Genomic DNA, 13,993 nt, shown 5'->3' on the forward strand with positions numbered 1-13,993 from the left:
AATACAACACTAAATGTGCAAAAACCTGTGGGGCTGGTAAATTGAGTCTTATATCTGTATTTTTTCCATTAGATTCCGAGTTTGATCGCAGATATAGTCGAAAAGTCTTACATGATGCCATGGACCTGAATCAGCTTCTGAAAGGTGATTTTAAAATTTTCTTTCTACAATGTGCAGCGTCTGCCAGTTGTTGAGAGCACCTGTATTCTAATAGAAGAGAGTGGGGTTTTCATATCCCATGTTTTGTTTTAAAACTGGTTGCTTTTTAGGTGGTGTTGATCTGATTCTTTGAATTCTTCTCTATGTAATAGTACTGATTCTGCAGTAGAGAAAAGAAGCATGTGTTGGTTTGTTTATACCTAAAAGTGAGATACACAAGGTGAATTTGAAAAAGATTTGATTATTAATAAACTGGGTAATAAAACTGCCCATGCATTTTAAGGTGTACTGGACTATGTCACAATTTAATATCTAAATTAAAACATCAACCTTTCTGTTGAAAGGCTGGATTATCAACCTCGAGAACTGAAAGACAATCCAAAATTTCAATGTATTGTAAATGATATTCATATACTTAAACTTCTAGTACCTTTTTGATAATTAAACAGAAGTATTTGAAATTTTTTTCTCAGCTGCCTTCTAAAATACCATAGGTTGAAGAAAAGTATTTTAGAAAAATAGCAGATAAACTCGAGTGGTTGCTTCCGACTAATAGACTTTAAACATCTTAATAAAGAAGCCTAAGAATATTTGTAATCTCTTTCCCTGCATTCATTACACACCTTCATTATGTGGAGTGAGAATGCCCTGGATGATCACATGTGCATATTTTAAGGTCTACATGGTGCTTTTGCATTTGTTTTCATGGCCCAGACTTCAATATTAAAGTCTGTGGAATAAAACAAGGCTTGACTCGAGAAATCTGCTGATCTCAGGTGAGAAAAGCCTCTTGCATTTTAAATCTAGTTCATTCCAAGCCAGATTTGCTGTGTTGAAGTAAGCCTGGCATAACTAAAACTGCATGTGCTATGTTTCTTCATTTTCCACCTTGCCAGACTGAGCTTTTGTGAATAAGGATTTAGAATGTATTGTGTACATGGTTTAACTTGCCTATAAGTAAAAAATGAGAATTTTACTTGTATGGAAATGCTTCTGAAGTTAAGAAAAGCAATGCTAGCCATCCAGAAAGGTAGAGCTTTTTCTCATCTCTGCAGTCCTTGTGCTTCAGCCATTCTTTCATACTAGAAACAATTTCAACCAGTTGTCAAAACATGGTATCAGAAGAGTTGTTGCTAGGCAATTGAAATTATTATTTCAATTGTCCTATGTCCTTATTTGTTCCCTGTTAGCAAGAAGCTGTTTAATAACCGGTGATTACAAATGGATTCATCTCATCCCTAAAACAAATGGGTATTATTGCTCAGAGTAGGTATTCTCAGAGATGAATCTCTGTTGGGGAGAGGAACTTTTTTCTCAAAACTGTAAACCAATTCTAAAGAACAATAATAAAGATAGGGTAATGAGAAGTAGAATTCATATGGTCTAGCATCTAATGTTCCTGATTAATGTGTATATTACTCCCAAGAGCCTCTCTAAATCAGCAATCACAACATAGCTTAATTAGTTTGGGCATTTTGAAGTTTAAATTGTGGAAAGTAGCTAGTCTGGGAAAATAGGAGCTAATCTTATTCTGAGTTATTGCTTACAGGTTTTTTTTGTACACATTAGGGGAGAAAAAAAGAAATGCTAATAATTTTCCCCCACCTGCCAGTCTCCATTAAATGTTCATCAGAACTGCATAGGCATAAATATTGCTTCAAGTGAGAGCACTGCAAGCCCAGACCTGAGTGCATGAAAAAATATTTAAATAATCATGATTTGTTTTTAAAGTATAATATTCTTCCAGTACTTTATATTGACGAAGCATTTTATTTGAATTTTTTGTCAAATATGCTTTTAATATAGCTGGACCTAAGCATTTACAGCAGTTATGCAAGTTTAATTTCCCAAGGTCCCCAGACACTTCCAGTATTTCCATGTGTCTGTTACTGTGTTGTATCTACAGGGCACACAGTAATTAATTTTGTATGATTATTCACATTACCAGTGCATACATTTGGGGAGACTGGAATCTCTTGTATTTAAAAAAGAACTGCAAGAACAAAAAAAGGGAAAGAAATTTGCTCAAAGAACAAGTTTTGGACTAGCACAGGAGTCCGTTTATTAGAAGCAGCAAGGTGGTTTGTGTATCTTCAAGCAAAATTAATTTGAAGCATTTAGAAACTTTTGCAGTTAAATTTAAAATTAATTGAAAAAGTTTTTCCTTTATACATCTTTTATCTATATGTGTTCATATTGAAAACTATTAATTTGTAAACATTTTTAAAATTGTATTAGACAAAAATTTATCACATCTTTACAATTCCTAAAGCTATGCTTGTTCTTGATAAAAGTCAAATTTTCCATTATGCATTTCTTAATAAGGTAAAATCTCACAAATAACATAGTTCAGTTGGAAATCTCAGTCTCCCTGCTCTATGTTGCACTTTGTTTTTAGATGGGCAGTGCTGATAGCAGTTGTGATTAGAAATTTTCATGTAGAAATGCAGCTTTTCAGTTTCATTATGTTATATAGATCTTCGTGTGTAATTGTTTTGTGATTCAGTGATGTTTCCACTTTGCTATAAACATTAAAGATATTTCAGAAAATTAATAACTGAAAGCAATATTCTAAACTCATACTAATAAAAAATGGTTGTACTCTTGAGTAATTTGAACACAAAAAGAGAAATAAGTATAGCAATGCAAAGAAACAGATTGTAAAAGATTGCTTTTGAAGGTAATTTCATAAATCACCATGTTAGAAAGCTGGGAATGAAATAAATTGGAAATTTTTCTGATTCTGTTTTGCTTGATCTTTTTGTCTCAGTATTATTGAGATAAAGAGATGGGTTAAAGTATATGAGTGAACTAAGCAGTCATCTGTCTCAACCCATTATGCTACAGATTTGCTCTCTGTCTTTAGACAGATCTCGTGATTTCTGTAGTTCTGAACAGTTTTCTGCTAAAGTTGCTCTGAACCTCTTTACCTAAATTTGTTTGGTATCAATACAATGGGATAGCACAAGATATATACAGTGCTAAAGAATTTAGTACTTTGTGTTTTCTTCTCTGTAAAATGGGGTTGATACCTGCTTATTTTACTGAAGTGTCTGTGAGAATTAGTCAGTAAATCCATGGTATTAGCTATTATTAACTTGAGGAGGTGGTGTGGTGGGGTAAGTAGGGCAATTGGCCACAGACTGAAGTTATATCCTTGAAGCTCTCACTGACCTCTGTGCTGATAAGTCTTTTTGCCTCTTCTATGCCTTAGATTTTTAAAATAGTCAGAGCTTCCTCTGTAAAAAGCTCTTTAATATAAGTATCATTATTATGCAAGTAAAACCTCTGTGTTTCTGAATAAAATCTATTGTAGAAAATGAAATAGCAGCTTCAACTGAACATGAAGCAATCACTTTAACTTTTTTATTTTTCCATACAATTTGCCACTCAGGAAATAAAACAAGTTTATGATAACTGAAACTTTGTTCTCTTTAGGAATATGTTATCTGTGTGCTCATTCATGCTGAACTAGTGTATTTGTAGAAAAACTGCTAAGCAATATCTAAATTTAAAGTGGACTCTACTCCATACATGTACCCAGACTGTAGAGTTGAACTAAGCATATATAGCTTTTCTGTGCAATTCCATTTAGTGTGTATGTTCAGAGTTCAGACTAATTTTCTATGTGTATGTGTATTCATATGCTTGGTTTTCACAGGCCTAGAAACTCATGTTGAGGTAGAAGAGCAATTGCTAGCTTATTCTTACATTTAGAGTTTGAAAAGAGATTGAAAATCTGTGAGATTATGGAGAGATACAGGCTTTCCCCAACATCCATGAGAAACTTTGTAATTATGGGGAGAAAAAGTCCAGCACCTGTAAGACTTCTTTCTCATGGTATCAAGTGACAACTAGCAGCCCTGTTTAAGCATGTTTAAATAGGGAAAAATTTTATCTGAAAAGGACATTCTCATTCTCATTTTCTTAAAAACACCACCAAATCTTAAATTCTCCATAATCCCTTTTGAAGAGCTCTGTGGCCTGCAATAATGGATGTTCTAGGAAGTATTTGTTTGGAGATACCACAGGGGAATAGTTTCACTTCTAAATTACTATATATTGATGAAGAACTGTGATTTCTTTAATCCTTTTGTACTTTTCAAATCTGATACACGTGTGGTATTGTAGCAGTATAAAATAAAATATCAGTCAAGTGTAAGCATTGAAGCAATTTATGTTGGGATTGCAAAAGATACACTGAAACATGCATGATTTTGCTTTTAGCCTTAATGCCGTTAGGATGGCTGTGTCAGTGTCCTAATGCATTTGACTTGCTAATTATAAGTTGTGTTTTATATAAGGTTTGGCCTTTCTCATTCTGCAGGGTTATTTCAATGTTTAGAAATTGAAGGCAATAAACAGCTTGTTTATGGCTTAAAAAAAAAGGCAGGTATCTCTCCATGGAAACCAGCTTTCATAGAAATCCTGTGAATACCAGGGAATTTTCTTTTCCTTCTTACCAGCAAATGAGAAGTAGACTGCACACTGTGCAAGTCGTTATGCAAATGCTGCTGCTTATTTATCATCTACCCCAAATTATAATTAAGGTCTGACTAACCTTAAATGAAAGTAACTAGTAGTTTAAATTACTTATTACCCACTGATAGAGTATGTATATGATAGGTAAATCATATTTATTGTTCTGTGACTTACAAACTCTTTAGGAACTTAATTCATAACTTTAAAATGTAGTGTTATTACTTGTAACTCCTGTTGTCAGTGGCCACTGCAGAAAAATAGTCAGGTAAACCATTCAAACACTTAGGCTTTGTGATTAAAGAGTAGTGTGGGTGCATCGATGAATAAATCATTGAAATAAGTATGAAACTCAAACATCTGAGTTATATAACATGAACTGTGCTACCAGTATTTAATTGCATTTGGAATCTTACTTTTTTTTCTTTTTTTTTTTTTTTTTTGCTTACTAATGGTGAATTGTCCCTGTTTTTGTGGGCATGTGCTAACCTCACTTAGACACCTACTGTCTTTGCCATGAAAGCAATGTTGCCAGTGAGTGGTAGCACACGTTCAGTGCATAATGTTTTTGTCATGTATGTCAAGTATGTGGAGAATAGGAGTATGATGCTGTATAAATGGTGCTTTGCAGAGACAGGCTGGACAGATTTTCAGTCAGGTGACCGGTAGCAGTGGCAACTATTACTGCTGATTTGAAATTCAGACATCAGAAGTGTCTTTCTGAACCACAGAAAGAATGTCACCCCTGTCACTTTTCCTTCTGGAAGGCCTACAGAAGTTTTTCCCCACTGCTTTCTAGATTGCTTCTGTGATTTATTTGAGCATCATTTAGGGAATAGTGATTTCTTTTGCTTGTTTTGTTAGGAATATGTACGCTGTGATGCTCTTTCACTAAAATTATGCATATGCATTGTGTTGTCTCTTTTTTCTACTAAACTTTAGACTTTTCTGTCACACAGTTCCTATGGAGCTCAGTGTTGCATTTGTCTGGTTTAAAAAAAAACTGTCTATGGGTAGGGTCCAGTAAGTTATGTTTGCTTTACTGGGGTGTTTGCAGATTAAATTCTTCCTGAACATAGATCTTAACGAAGTAAAACATAAGTCAAATAAATTAGCAGCTTGAAGAGCCACACACCAGGTACTTTTACTGTCTTACCTGATCCAATGCTTTAGTGTATTGTAGCAATGTTGCAGCAAAAAGCCAGCTGGGAAATTTCAAATTGGTTCTTGAGTCATGTAGAAGACTAATAATAAAAAGATTGTTTGAGGAACCAGACAGTTTTAGATTGGTATTTTCATCCCATTGCCTTGAAAAAACACTTGCTGCTGCATGTGTTGTATTGGGCCTGAGCTTTTGATGCAAAATTAATGAGTCTTCTGTAATTCAGCCATCTATCAATAGATTACTTAGTTTTGGCAGCTGTCTGCTAAGGCTTCACTGAAAAACTTCACAACAGAACCTTTGTGGTGTTCTTAATTCCTTCACTGTATTAATACATTTCTCTTGAGTTGTGATAAATTCAATATTATGACTGTTTGGCAGAGGTGAAGTCAGTTTCTACATTAAGAATAAATAAATAATAATGAGGTTAAGAATGAACAATGTACTGAAGAAAACATACTGGGATGGAGTCTCTGCCTGACACAAGTGGGAAAGGCTGTCCTTTGTGGTGAGGTAATAAAAGGTGTGGATGAGGCACAGTAGAAGTGATACATACGCAAAGGAAAAAGGCTAAGGAAAGGAAGAGAGAGGAAGAGGTGAGTGAAAAGAGAAAAGTCTGCATGTTGAAGGGGAATGTGACTGGAGAAGCTGGAAGATGAGAGTATAGTTAGTAGAATTTCGTCCTTGCATATATGAGTAGTAGTATCTGGTAGAGCAATGCATGGATATGTACATAGATAGGTATTCACTCTAATTGCCTGAGAGCTTCTGGTAAAATAGGGGGTGTTCAATGCTACAGAAGTTGCATATCACTACCCCCAGGAGATCCTAGTGGTGAAGTAATGCCGTGCTTGTTGAGCCCTGTGTGTAGCAATCGCTTCAGGGTTCCTTTAATCATTGTTTCTAGTGGCATTGACTGACCAACTCTTGTATAAAAGGGAAAGGCCTTTGTTCCCCATCATTACTCTGCTTTTATGTTTTCATCACACCTAGCAGTGGTTTACCAGAAAAGTGAACAAGTCAGAAAATAGGTAGTCAGTAATTACCTTGAAGCATTTTAAATCTCTTTACTGGCTATAGTTTATAGTTACATCAAAAGTATATACAGTGTCTGCCAAAATACAGCCTGCTATTTTACAGTGAAATAGAAGTCATTGACCAGTGAAGGCATGAAACCTGTGTTTTTAATTGAAAAAGTCTTTATCCAGAATGCCATTGCTTTAAATCAATTTTTACTAGTTGGCAGTTTTCACAGAGGCCAAAGAATTGTTGGAAATTTGTGCTGACAGTAATTCAGAAATTTTAAATGCCTCTTGTAATAGGCGTCTTCATCAATAGCATGACGCCACAAGGCTGGGTCAAAACTTCAGTTTAACAACTGTTCTTTGTCAAAAGTGAATTTCCACTATTGCATATGACGTGCAGTCCTCTTTAACCCACGAGATGCTATGGATATAAGGCAAAAAGTTAAATTACCTTTCATAGCTCTGTAACAATACAATTGTCAATTATGTAATATATCTTCAGATAGTTGTTCCATTTACTTTCTTCTAGCTGTGTTCTGCAGTTTGCTTGTTCCAATAAAGACATGCAAAAATATTTTCTACTGAGATGTATGTTGCAGCTTGATGTGAATTGTGTGGCTCTAGTTATTTTCTTTGCTTTTCTCTTTGTCCCTTGTAGGTTTATCCAGATGAGTCTCATTCCAGGTGTGTCTCCTGCCATGGTGTTGATGGCTGCAGTAGTTTTACCTTGAGAATAACTTACTAAACTGCAGAGATGGCTTTCAAGACATTCATATTGTATTAACTTGTTTGGCACACTTGATCTGTGCTTGACAACATTGTGTCTTGGTTTTGAGGTGATTTGCATCTTCTCTTGACAAACACAAGCAGAATTTGCTAATGTGGGCAACCTCACAGTTAGAGGTGCCTAGGGGCAGTTCTTGCCTATTTGGCTAGCATGCTGATAGTGCAAGTTTACTAATTTCCAGATGAATGTTGAAATTAATGAAGTGTTTCGATTTTGCATTTTGAATGCTGTTCTTAAATTTCTCAAAGACATTGGCAATATTTGCCTGCATCAGTTCTGAAATAAAGTCATTTGAGATACCGCAAGAAAGATTTAATTTCATTTTGAAGTAAAGAAATGCTCTTCATTCTTGGGTTTTTTTCCACTGTTAGGCTGCCTCAGACATTTCTTGCAAACAGATTGCTAGTGCAGAAGTGTTTGCTTGAGAAAATATTACTGCCTGCCTGGGTTTTGTGGTTTTTTTCTTTCTGCTTTGGGTCCTTGTTTTGCCTGTGTGGGACTCTTAGGAGTAAGAATGAGGGATGTCTTCTGAAGACACTGTAGTATTGGAGGAGTGTGGGGAATTGCACAAGTAAGGCTTTTTTGTCTGTGTCTCAGCTTCAAACCTGGTACTGCCATTCCTGTACCATAGATAATGCAGTGGCTTGATGGAGTAACACCATGACAGTAGGACTCTTCCACAGCAGCTGCCAGAAGACCTGCTGCAGAGCTTTAGATACCAAAGGCTTAGAAATAGGTCAACAGCACATCTCCAGTGGAAATGTAATAAATATAGGTGGCTCTGGCTAAGAGTGAGCTTTTCCAGTTATCTTACACAGCAACTTCATGTGCACAATTGCATTTTTTAAGCATGCGTTACTTGTCTTGAAAGATTATCATGGTTTGATTGTTGTGTGCTTACTGTTTTCAATTTTCTATGCCCCAGTAATTTTTCTTTTGTATATGTGCTCACTCATTTCTCTCCATTCATTAAATTTACTTTTTATCATTCCCTTTGCATTTCCTCTACCAACATGATGTAGAATTGTTAGAGGAGTTAAGTATCAACAAAATAGCTTCAGGAAGTGCACTTTGTGTCTCTTGTGTCAGGCTTCTCCAGTGTCAGTTTTCTGTCTGAAATATTGTTTCTATTCTGTCTCTCAGCTAAAATGGATACTTTAGATGAACTGGGGAGCAAAGTTTAAATCTTTATGTGCAAATATCTAAATACTAATTTTATGTTTTAATTCTTGGTTCTAATTTATGTTTAGTACTGGGTTTCTGAAGCTGTATTTTCCAATCTGCTTGTTTTTTCACTTTTTGCTATTTTAAAGCTTTCTTGCAGTTGGATAAAAAAGAACATAAACTAACCATCGATCAGCCATCTAAAGGAATAAGGAAAAATTACTCTTTCACAAATGAAGAAGTGAGACAGATTGATCGGGAAAACCAGAGGTTGCTAAAAGAACTGTCCAGGCAGTCTGCAAGGCCAAGGAGAAGCAGCACGTTGAAGACATCTATAACACCAGCTAGATTGTACCACACTGCCCTCAACAGGCAAAAAGAGCAGCAAAGAATTGAAAGAGAAAACCTGGTAAGTTTTGAGTGTGGATGTGGATCAGTAAATTGAGAAGGACTATCACTTGTCAGATGAGCTGTTGCTAAATACTTAGAAAATTGATGAGGCAGTGCATGGACCTTTACTCCAGTAGGTCTTCAGTAAATTTCCCTTATTATGGTGTTGGCATACTTGTTTAAATGGGAAAGTTTCTTGGATTTTTGGGAGAGAGGTGGGAGTAATGATGTTTTTTTTTCAGATGGAAGTAGATTTTAGTTTATATGTGCATTTGCTCTACTTTGATATCGTTTAAGTTAAGAGGAACGACTGTTATTGTAAATACACTCAAAACACTGGATAGCAGTTTGTTCATTCTGCCTCATGCATCATGACTACTAGTCTCAAAAACAGGCGTGCATAAAATAAAACAATCAATATGGTAGCATCAAACCCATTATATTTAAAATACAGAGGATAACAAAGTCAATGTCAGTTTTAGTTTTGGACTCCTAGCTATCTTGGTCCTTGAATATTTGTAGCACTTTGATTACCACAGTGTAGTGGCAATTACAATAGCTTGTTTTACTGGAAAACAAACATTCAGACTCATTTGTAGGTATATTGCAAGGGTTCTCAAATAATAGAAGTAAAACTGGATTGAATAAGATAGTTTTAGTAATTGAATTGTAATAGATACATTTAATGGCATTTCATATTTTCTATGTATTTATCAGTGTGTTTGGTAAAGACACAATTATAGTTAAAATAATTGGAAAATGTATACTGGAAGTAATTCACTATATTTTACCTTTTGTGTAAGTATAGGTTGCAATTTCCTTTCTATACACATGGAGGTACAGGTTCAATGTGGAGAAAGTGATTGCCTATTTGAGAAAACCTGTTGGGTTTTCATTCTTCCAGCTTTCAGACATCTGGATTGTTAAAACTTTAAAAATTAGGAAACTTTCTCCCCACCTCCACTAGCTGTAGCTCACATTACACTTTCAAACTTTAAAGAATGTAGCACAAGATTTTGTTATCGATGTGTGATACTTGTCATTGGCCGGGGAAGAAATGTTTTTAGGCTTTGGTATGTTTAGGTTGGTTTAGGAGGGTGTTGATGGTGTTTATTTCAGATGTTGAAAATAGGTCTGGCTCTACCACGTGAACCTTGTTGATAAGAATATATCCTTAGGTGCCACAGTGCCTCAGGATGTAACAGTTATGCTGTACTGCATAACAATTGATGATTACAGTAAATTAACATATAGGATATTTTAAAGTACACTTCTCTTTACTCAAAGCCACAAACCTGTTCTCTTATGATATATTGCAGTGTTTGTTCAAGACTGTCTTGCCTTTGCAGCTTTTGTGTGAAATATGCAGCAGACCTAAATACATTAAGTCATTTCACCTATTGCTGCTTTAGTGCATGTTAAAGATGAATGGTGGTTGCATGAAGTCCAAGAAATAGTATTGTTCATTTACTTACTGATTTATAGTTCAGTTGTTGTCGTCAGCAATGTGGGTGGACATGTTTGATGTGAGAATTAACTTTAGGATATTATGCTAGTTTAGGCTATAAAAGCATTTGGTTTATTCTTTTCCCCAAACTGAGGATGATATATTCTGTTCTTCTTTTGGATCATTGATTCATCAGTGCAAACTCTTCCATTTGTTTACAACTTTGCTATCACTTTTTTAGCAATGTTGTTTGTTTTTGTTCTGTTTGAAGTGTATGTATACCTCGAGCATCACGGTTTTTAACATACTGATTTTTCTAGCACTACCTTTTGAGATTACAGATGTGACATACTTTTCTCTGAGACTGTAAATGAAAGAGCAGCTGTACCTGCTATAATGTTTTTTTTGTTTATATTGGAAAAATATATGTGCTTTATGAACCTGTTTTTTCTGGTCAGCAGCTTTCCTCTTCCTAAATTTAAAGAGATGGAATTGGTGGAATTCTTTGGAACTTTCTTGCTCTTACTTCTTGGGAATCTTTTTTTTTATAAGGCCTGAGGGTACTGCATACAGGATATGGTGTTTGATACACCTTTGTGAAATGTTTGTTGAAGATTTGTAAATTATTCAAGAGTAAAAATCTACAAAAGTAGTCTTTGCAGGGGGTTTAAGAGTTTTGATGCAGAGATTTTTATTTTTTTTTTCTGCTGATGTTGGCACAGCTTTTATAATTTCTTGTCCTGAGGTTAACAATTTGTCTATGGAAAATGTTTGTTTGTTCCACCAGAACATTCTTGAAGTAATGCCTGTATTACTGTTATCAGAAAGTTTGATTTCTCTTGCAGGCATTTAGTATCAGAGATTATGCAGGAAAGTAAGTACAATTTTAGGAAATTAGAGAGGAATCTGAGCAGTTTTTTGCTCCCTAGCTTTGTGAAAGGGTACCAAGAGGTGCAGGAAAAATGTCATTCCTACAGACTATGTTAGAGCATTGCTAGAATAAAAAGATGCATTGCTCTGGTGAACAGTAGTTTTAAAGTACTGATTAGCAATTTATGGAAAAAGCACAATTAGCAAAACAGCTGCTAAAATTAATGCCAGTATTTTGTACTTGCTGCTTTTGACTGCTTTCATAAATGGAACATACTTTTGGTTGCTTTTCAGAGCATGTCTCTTGCCAATAGAGGATGCTGTTGATTCAGAAAACATTCTGCTCTTGTGTTTGGAAATAATTTCAATCCCTTTTCTTCTGGGGAAAGGAACTTAAGTGTGATGAACAAAGTGTTACTTTGTTTCCTTGTCTGTGTATATGTGCATCTATCTGTATTGATACAGTATTTTTACCAGTAATAAGACCTTCACCAAACTTCATAGACTATATGCCATTGAATCTTTTCATGCTTTGTTGTGGAATGCCTGGCATATACAGGTAAGTGTTTGTGGTCCTTGAATTACTGATTTGCAGTCATCTTATCATTCTTCAGTCAATTCATCAGAACATTAAAAAAAATAATATCTTGTTTTCTGGTGGGTTTTAAAATAATTTAAAAGTAGTTTTTATTTTTAATAATTTTAAATTTAATTGAATTCTGACTAGAATTTAGGTGTTAGGTGATCTTAGTGATCTAAACTGCTATGTTCGGTCAAGTTCCTAGGGAACAGTGACCTTTTGAGTTCACATTGGAATTTCACTGAAAGATGCAGCTCTGGTAGGGGCAGTTCTCAAACCTTAGATCAGGAGGGATAAGAGTCTTCCTTTTTTGTGGATATTTTCATGCATTCCTGCACATTCTTCCTATACCTCATGCTGTTATGGTTCACTGCAAATAAGACTCTGTGTTCTTCGTTCCCTCACCTCTTATTCCCATAAAATGTACCTTAAGCCCTAATATATCCATCTCTGATCCCAGTTTGAGTACAGTGACCCTTCCAAACAATTAAAAAAAAAAATCCTTTACTGTGTTTCTCCACAAGGGCTTTGTATTTTCAGCCCCAGAGTTAGAGGGCATCACCAGGCCTTGGATACTGCACACTTAGGTGGTTGTGGAAAGAATACCAAGCTTGTTCGGTCTCACTGATTTCAGTTTGGAGGAGAAAGCTGTGCAGAATGCAGTTGTGAAAGACAGTGTAGTCTCATGCGTGGTCTTAGGAACTCAGAAATACTCAGGTTGCATTGATGACTCCTCAGGAACTCAAGCACACAGAATTTCATGTTGTATTTTCACTTACTGACTTCAAAGGTGATGTATGCCAAGCCAAAAGACAAAATGTTGGTAGTTCCTGAAGCTAAAAAATGCAGTGCCAAAAGGTTTCCATGGCCTTATCATAAAAGGAAGCTGTCAGGATGTGGGATTGGCATATGGATGTGCATGGCTAAAATGTTCTACAGTACAGTGCAAATATAGTATAAATCTGTGATTATAGTATTTAGGCTGTAGGCTCTTTGTGGTCAGATTTTTATGGTCTTCAGATTCCTGGTCCAGACTTGAGACTACCATGGCACTGCTGTAGTAATTATAATAAAGACTGACTAATTGGCATGTTCAAGGAAAGTTTTGATCACTTTGCAAACTGCTTAATTTTGTGGGATTCTTTCCTGTACTCTTGGCTTACTTTCCTTGTGATATTGCCAGCCGCACATAAACTTGATAGCTGTTCAGTTAAAAAGACACTTCTTGTAAATTGAGGACCTTTAAGAGTTTTCTGACTGTTAGAGTTTGTCAGGTTAGAGCTAGTTAATGCAACTGGCAATTAAATAAAATTGCAGAAAGCTGTTCTTGAATGCAGTTATCTGTTTGCCCCTAGACTCTGCAAAGGGACAGTGTGATCGCTAACATCAGTGACATTAGAGGAGTTGTAATATAAATAAGTTTGAACAGCTGTCAAGGCACACTGGTCAGCTGATTAGATTCATAGGAGGTGAAACTGAAGCCTTCATACTTTTAACAAGCAAAGTAAACCAAAGAAAAGTAAAATTTTTAACCGCCTCTCTGAACTCAGTTTGAGAGTGCTACATTTTCAGTGGTTTTTTTCCTTCCTTTTCCAACATAGCTGCAGAAGAGTCTCTGCTAATTATGCTTGGGTTTGGTTTTTTTTTTCTTTTTCTGACAGAGCTTTAGAATTACTTTCAGTGCTCTCCTGATGTGTCCAAAATTGAATTAGCAGATTTTCTTTTGCCCCACTCTATAGCAGGAGTTTTCTGATTGTGTTGGGTTTCTTTGTTCTGAAATTGTTGGCATTTCAGCTATTGACAATATGTATTGTGCTATCTTTATAGATACTAATCTATGTCCAGATGCCTAGATTTATAAAGGATTATCCTATTCCTAGAAGGTAATCATGCAAGAACACCTTCTGTGATGTTTCTGTTTTTAATATTC

General features: G+C 35.5%; 1 protein-coding gene across 7 annotated transcripts in view; it reads left to right on the forward strand.

The window, feature by feature from the left end:
- The window catches only part of CFAP97 (cilia and flagella associated protein 97), a gene marked incomplete at its 5' end in the record, with an annotated part of 35,000 nt that overhangs the window by 15,586 nt on the left and 5,421 nt on the right, over positions 1–13,993 (forward strand). For all 7 annotated transcript variants that reach the window (XM_079305660.1, XM_079305656.1, XM_079305655.1 and 4 more), the window contains 2 exons: positions 73–144; positions 8,926–9,185. In XM_079305660.1, coding sequence (XP_079161786.1) covers positions 73–144; positions 8,926–9,185 — 332 coding nt within the window. The remainder of the gene's footprint in view (positions 1–72; positions 145–8,925; positions 9,186–13,993) is intronic.

This window comes from Erithacus rubecula (genome assembly GCF_903797595.1).
Source record: "Erithacus rubecula genome assembly, chromosome: 5".
In the NCBI taxonomy this organism is placed as follows: Eukaryota; Metazoa; Chordata; class Aves; order Passeriformes; family Muscicapidae; genus Erithacus; species Erithacus rubecula.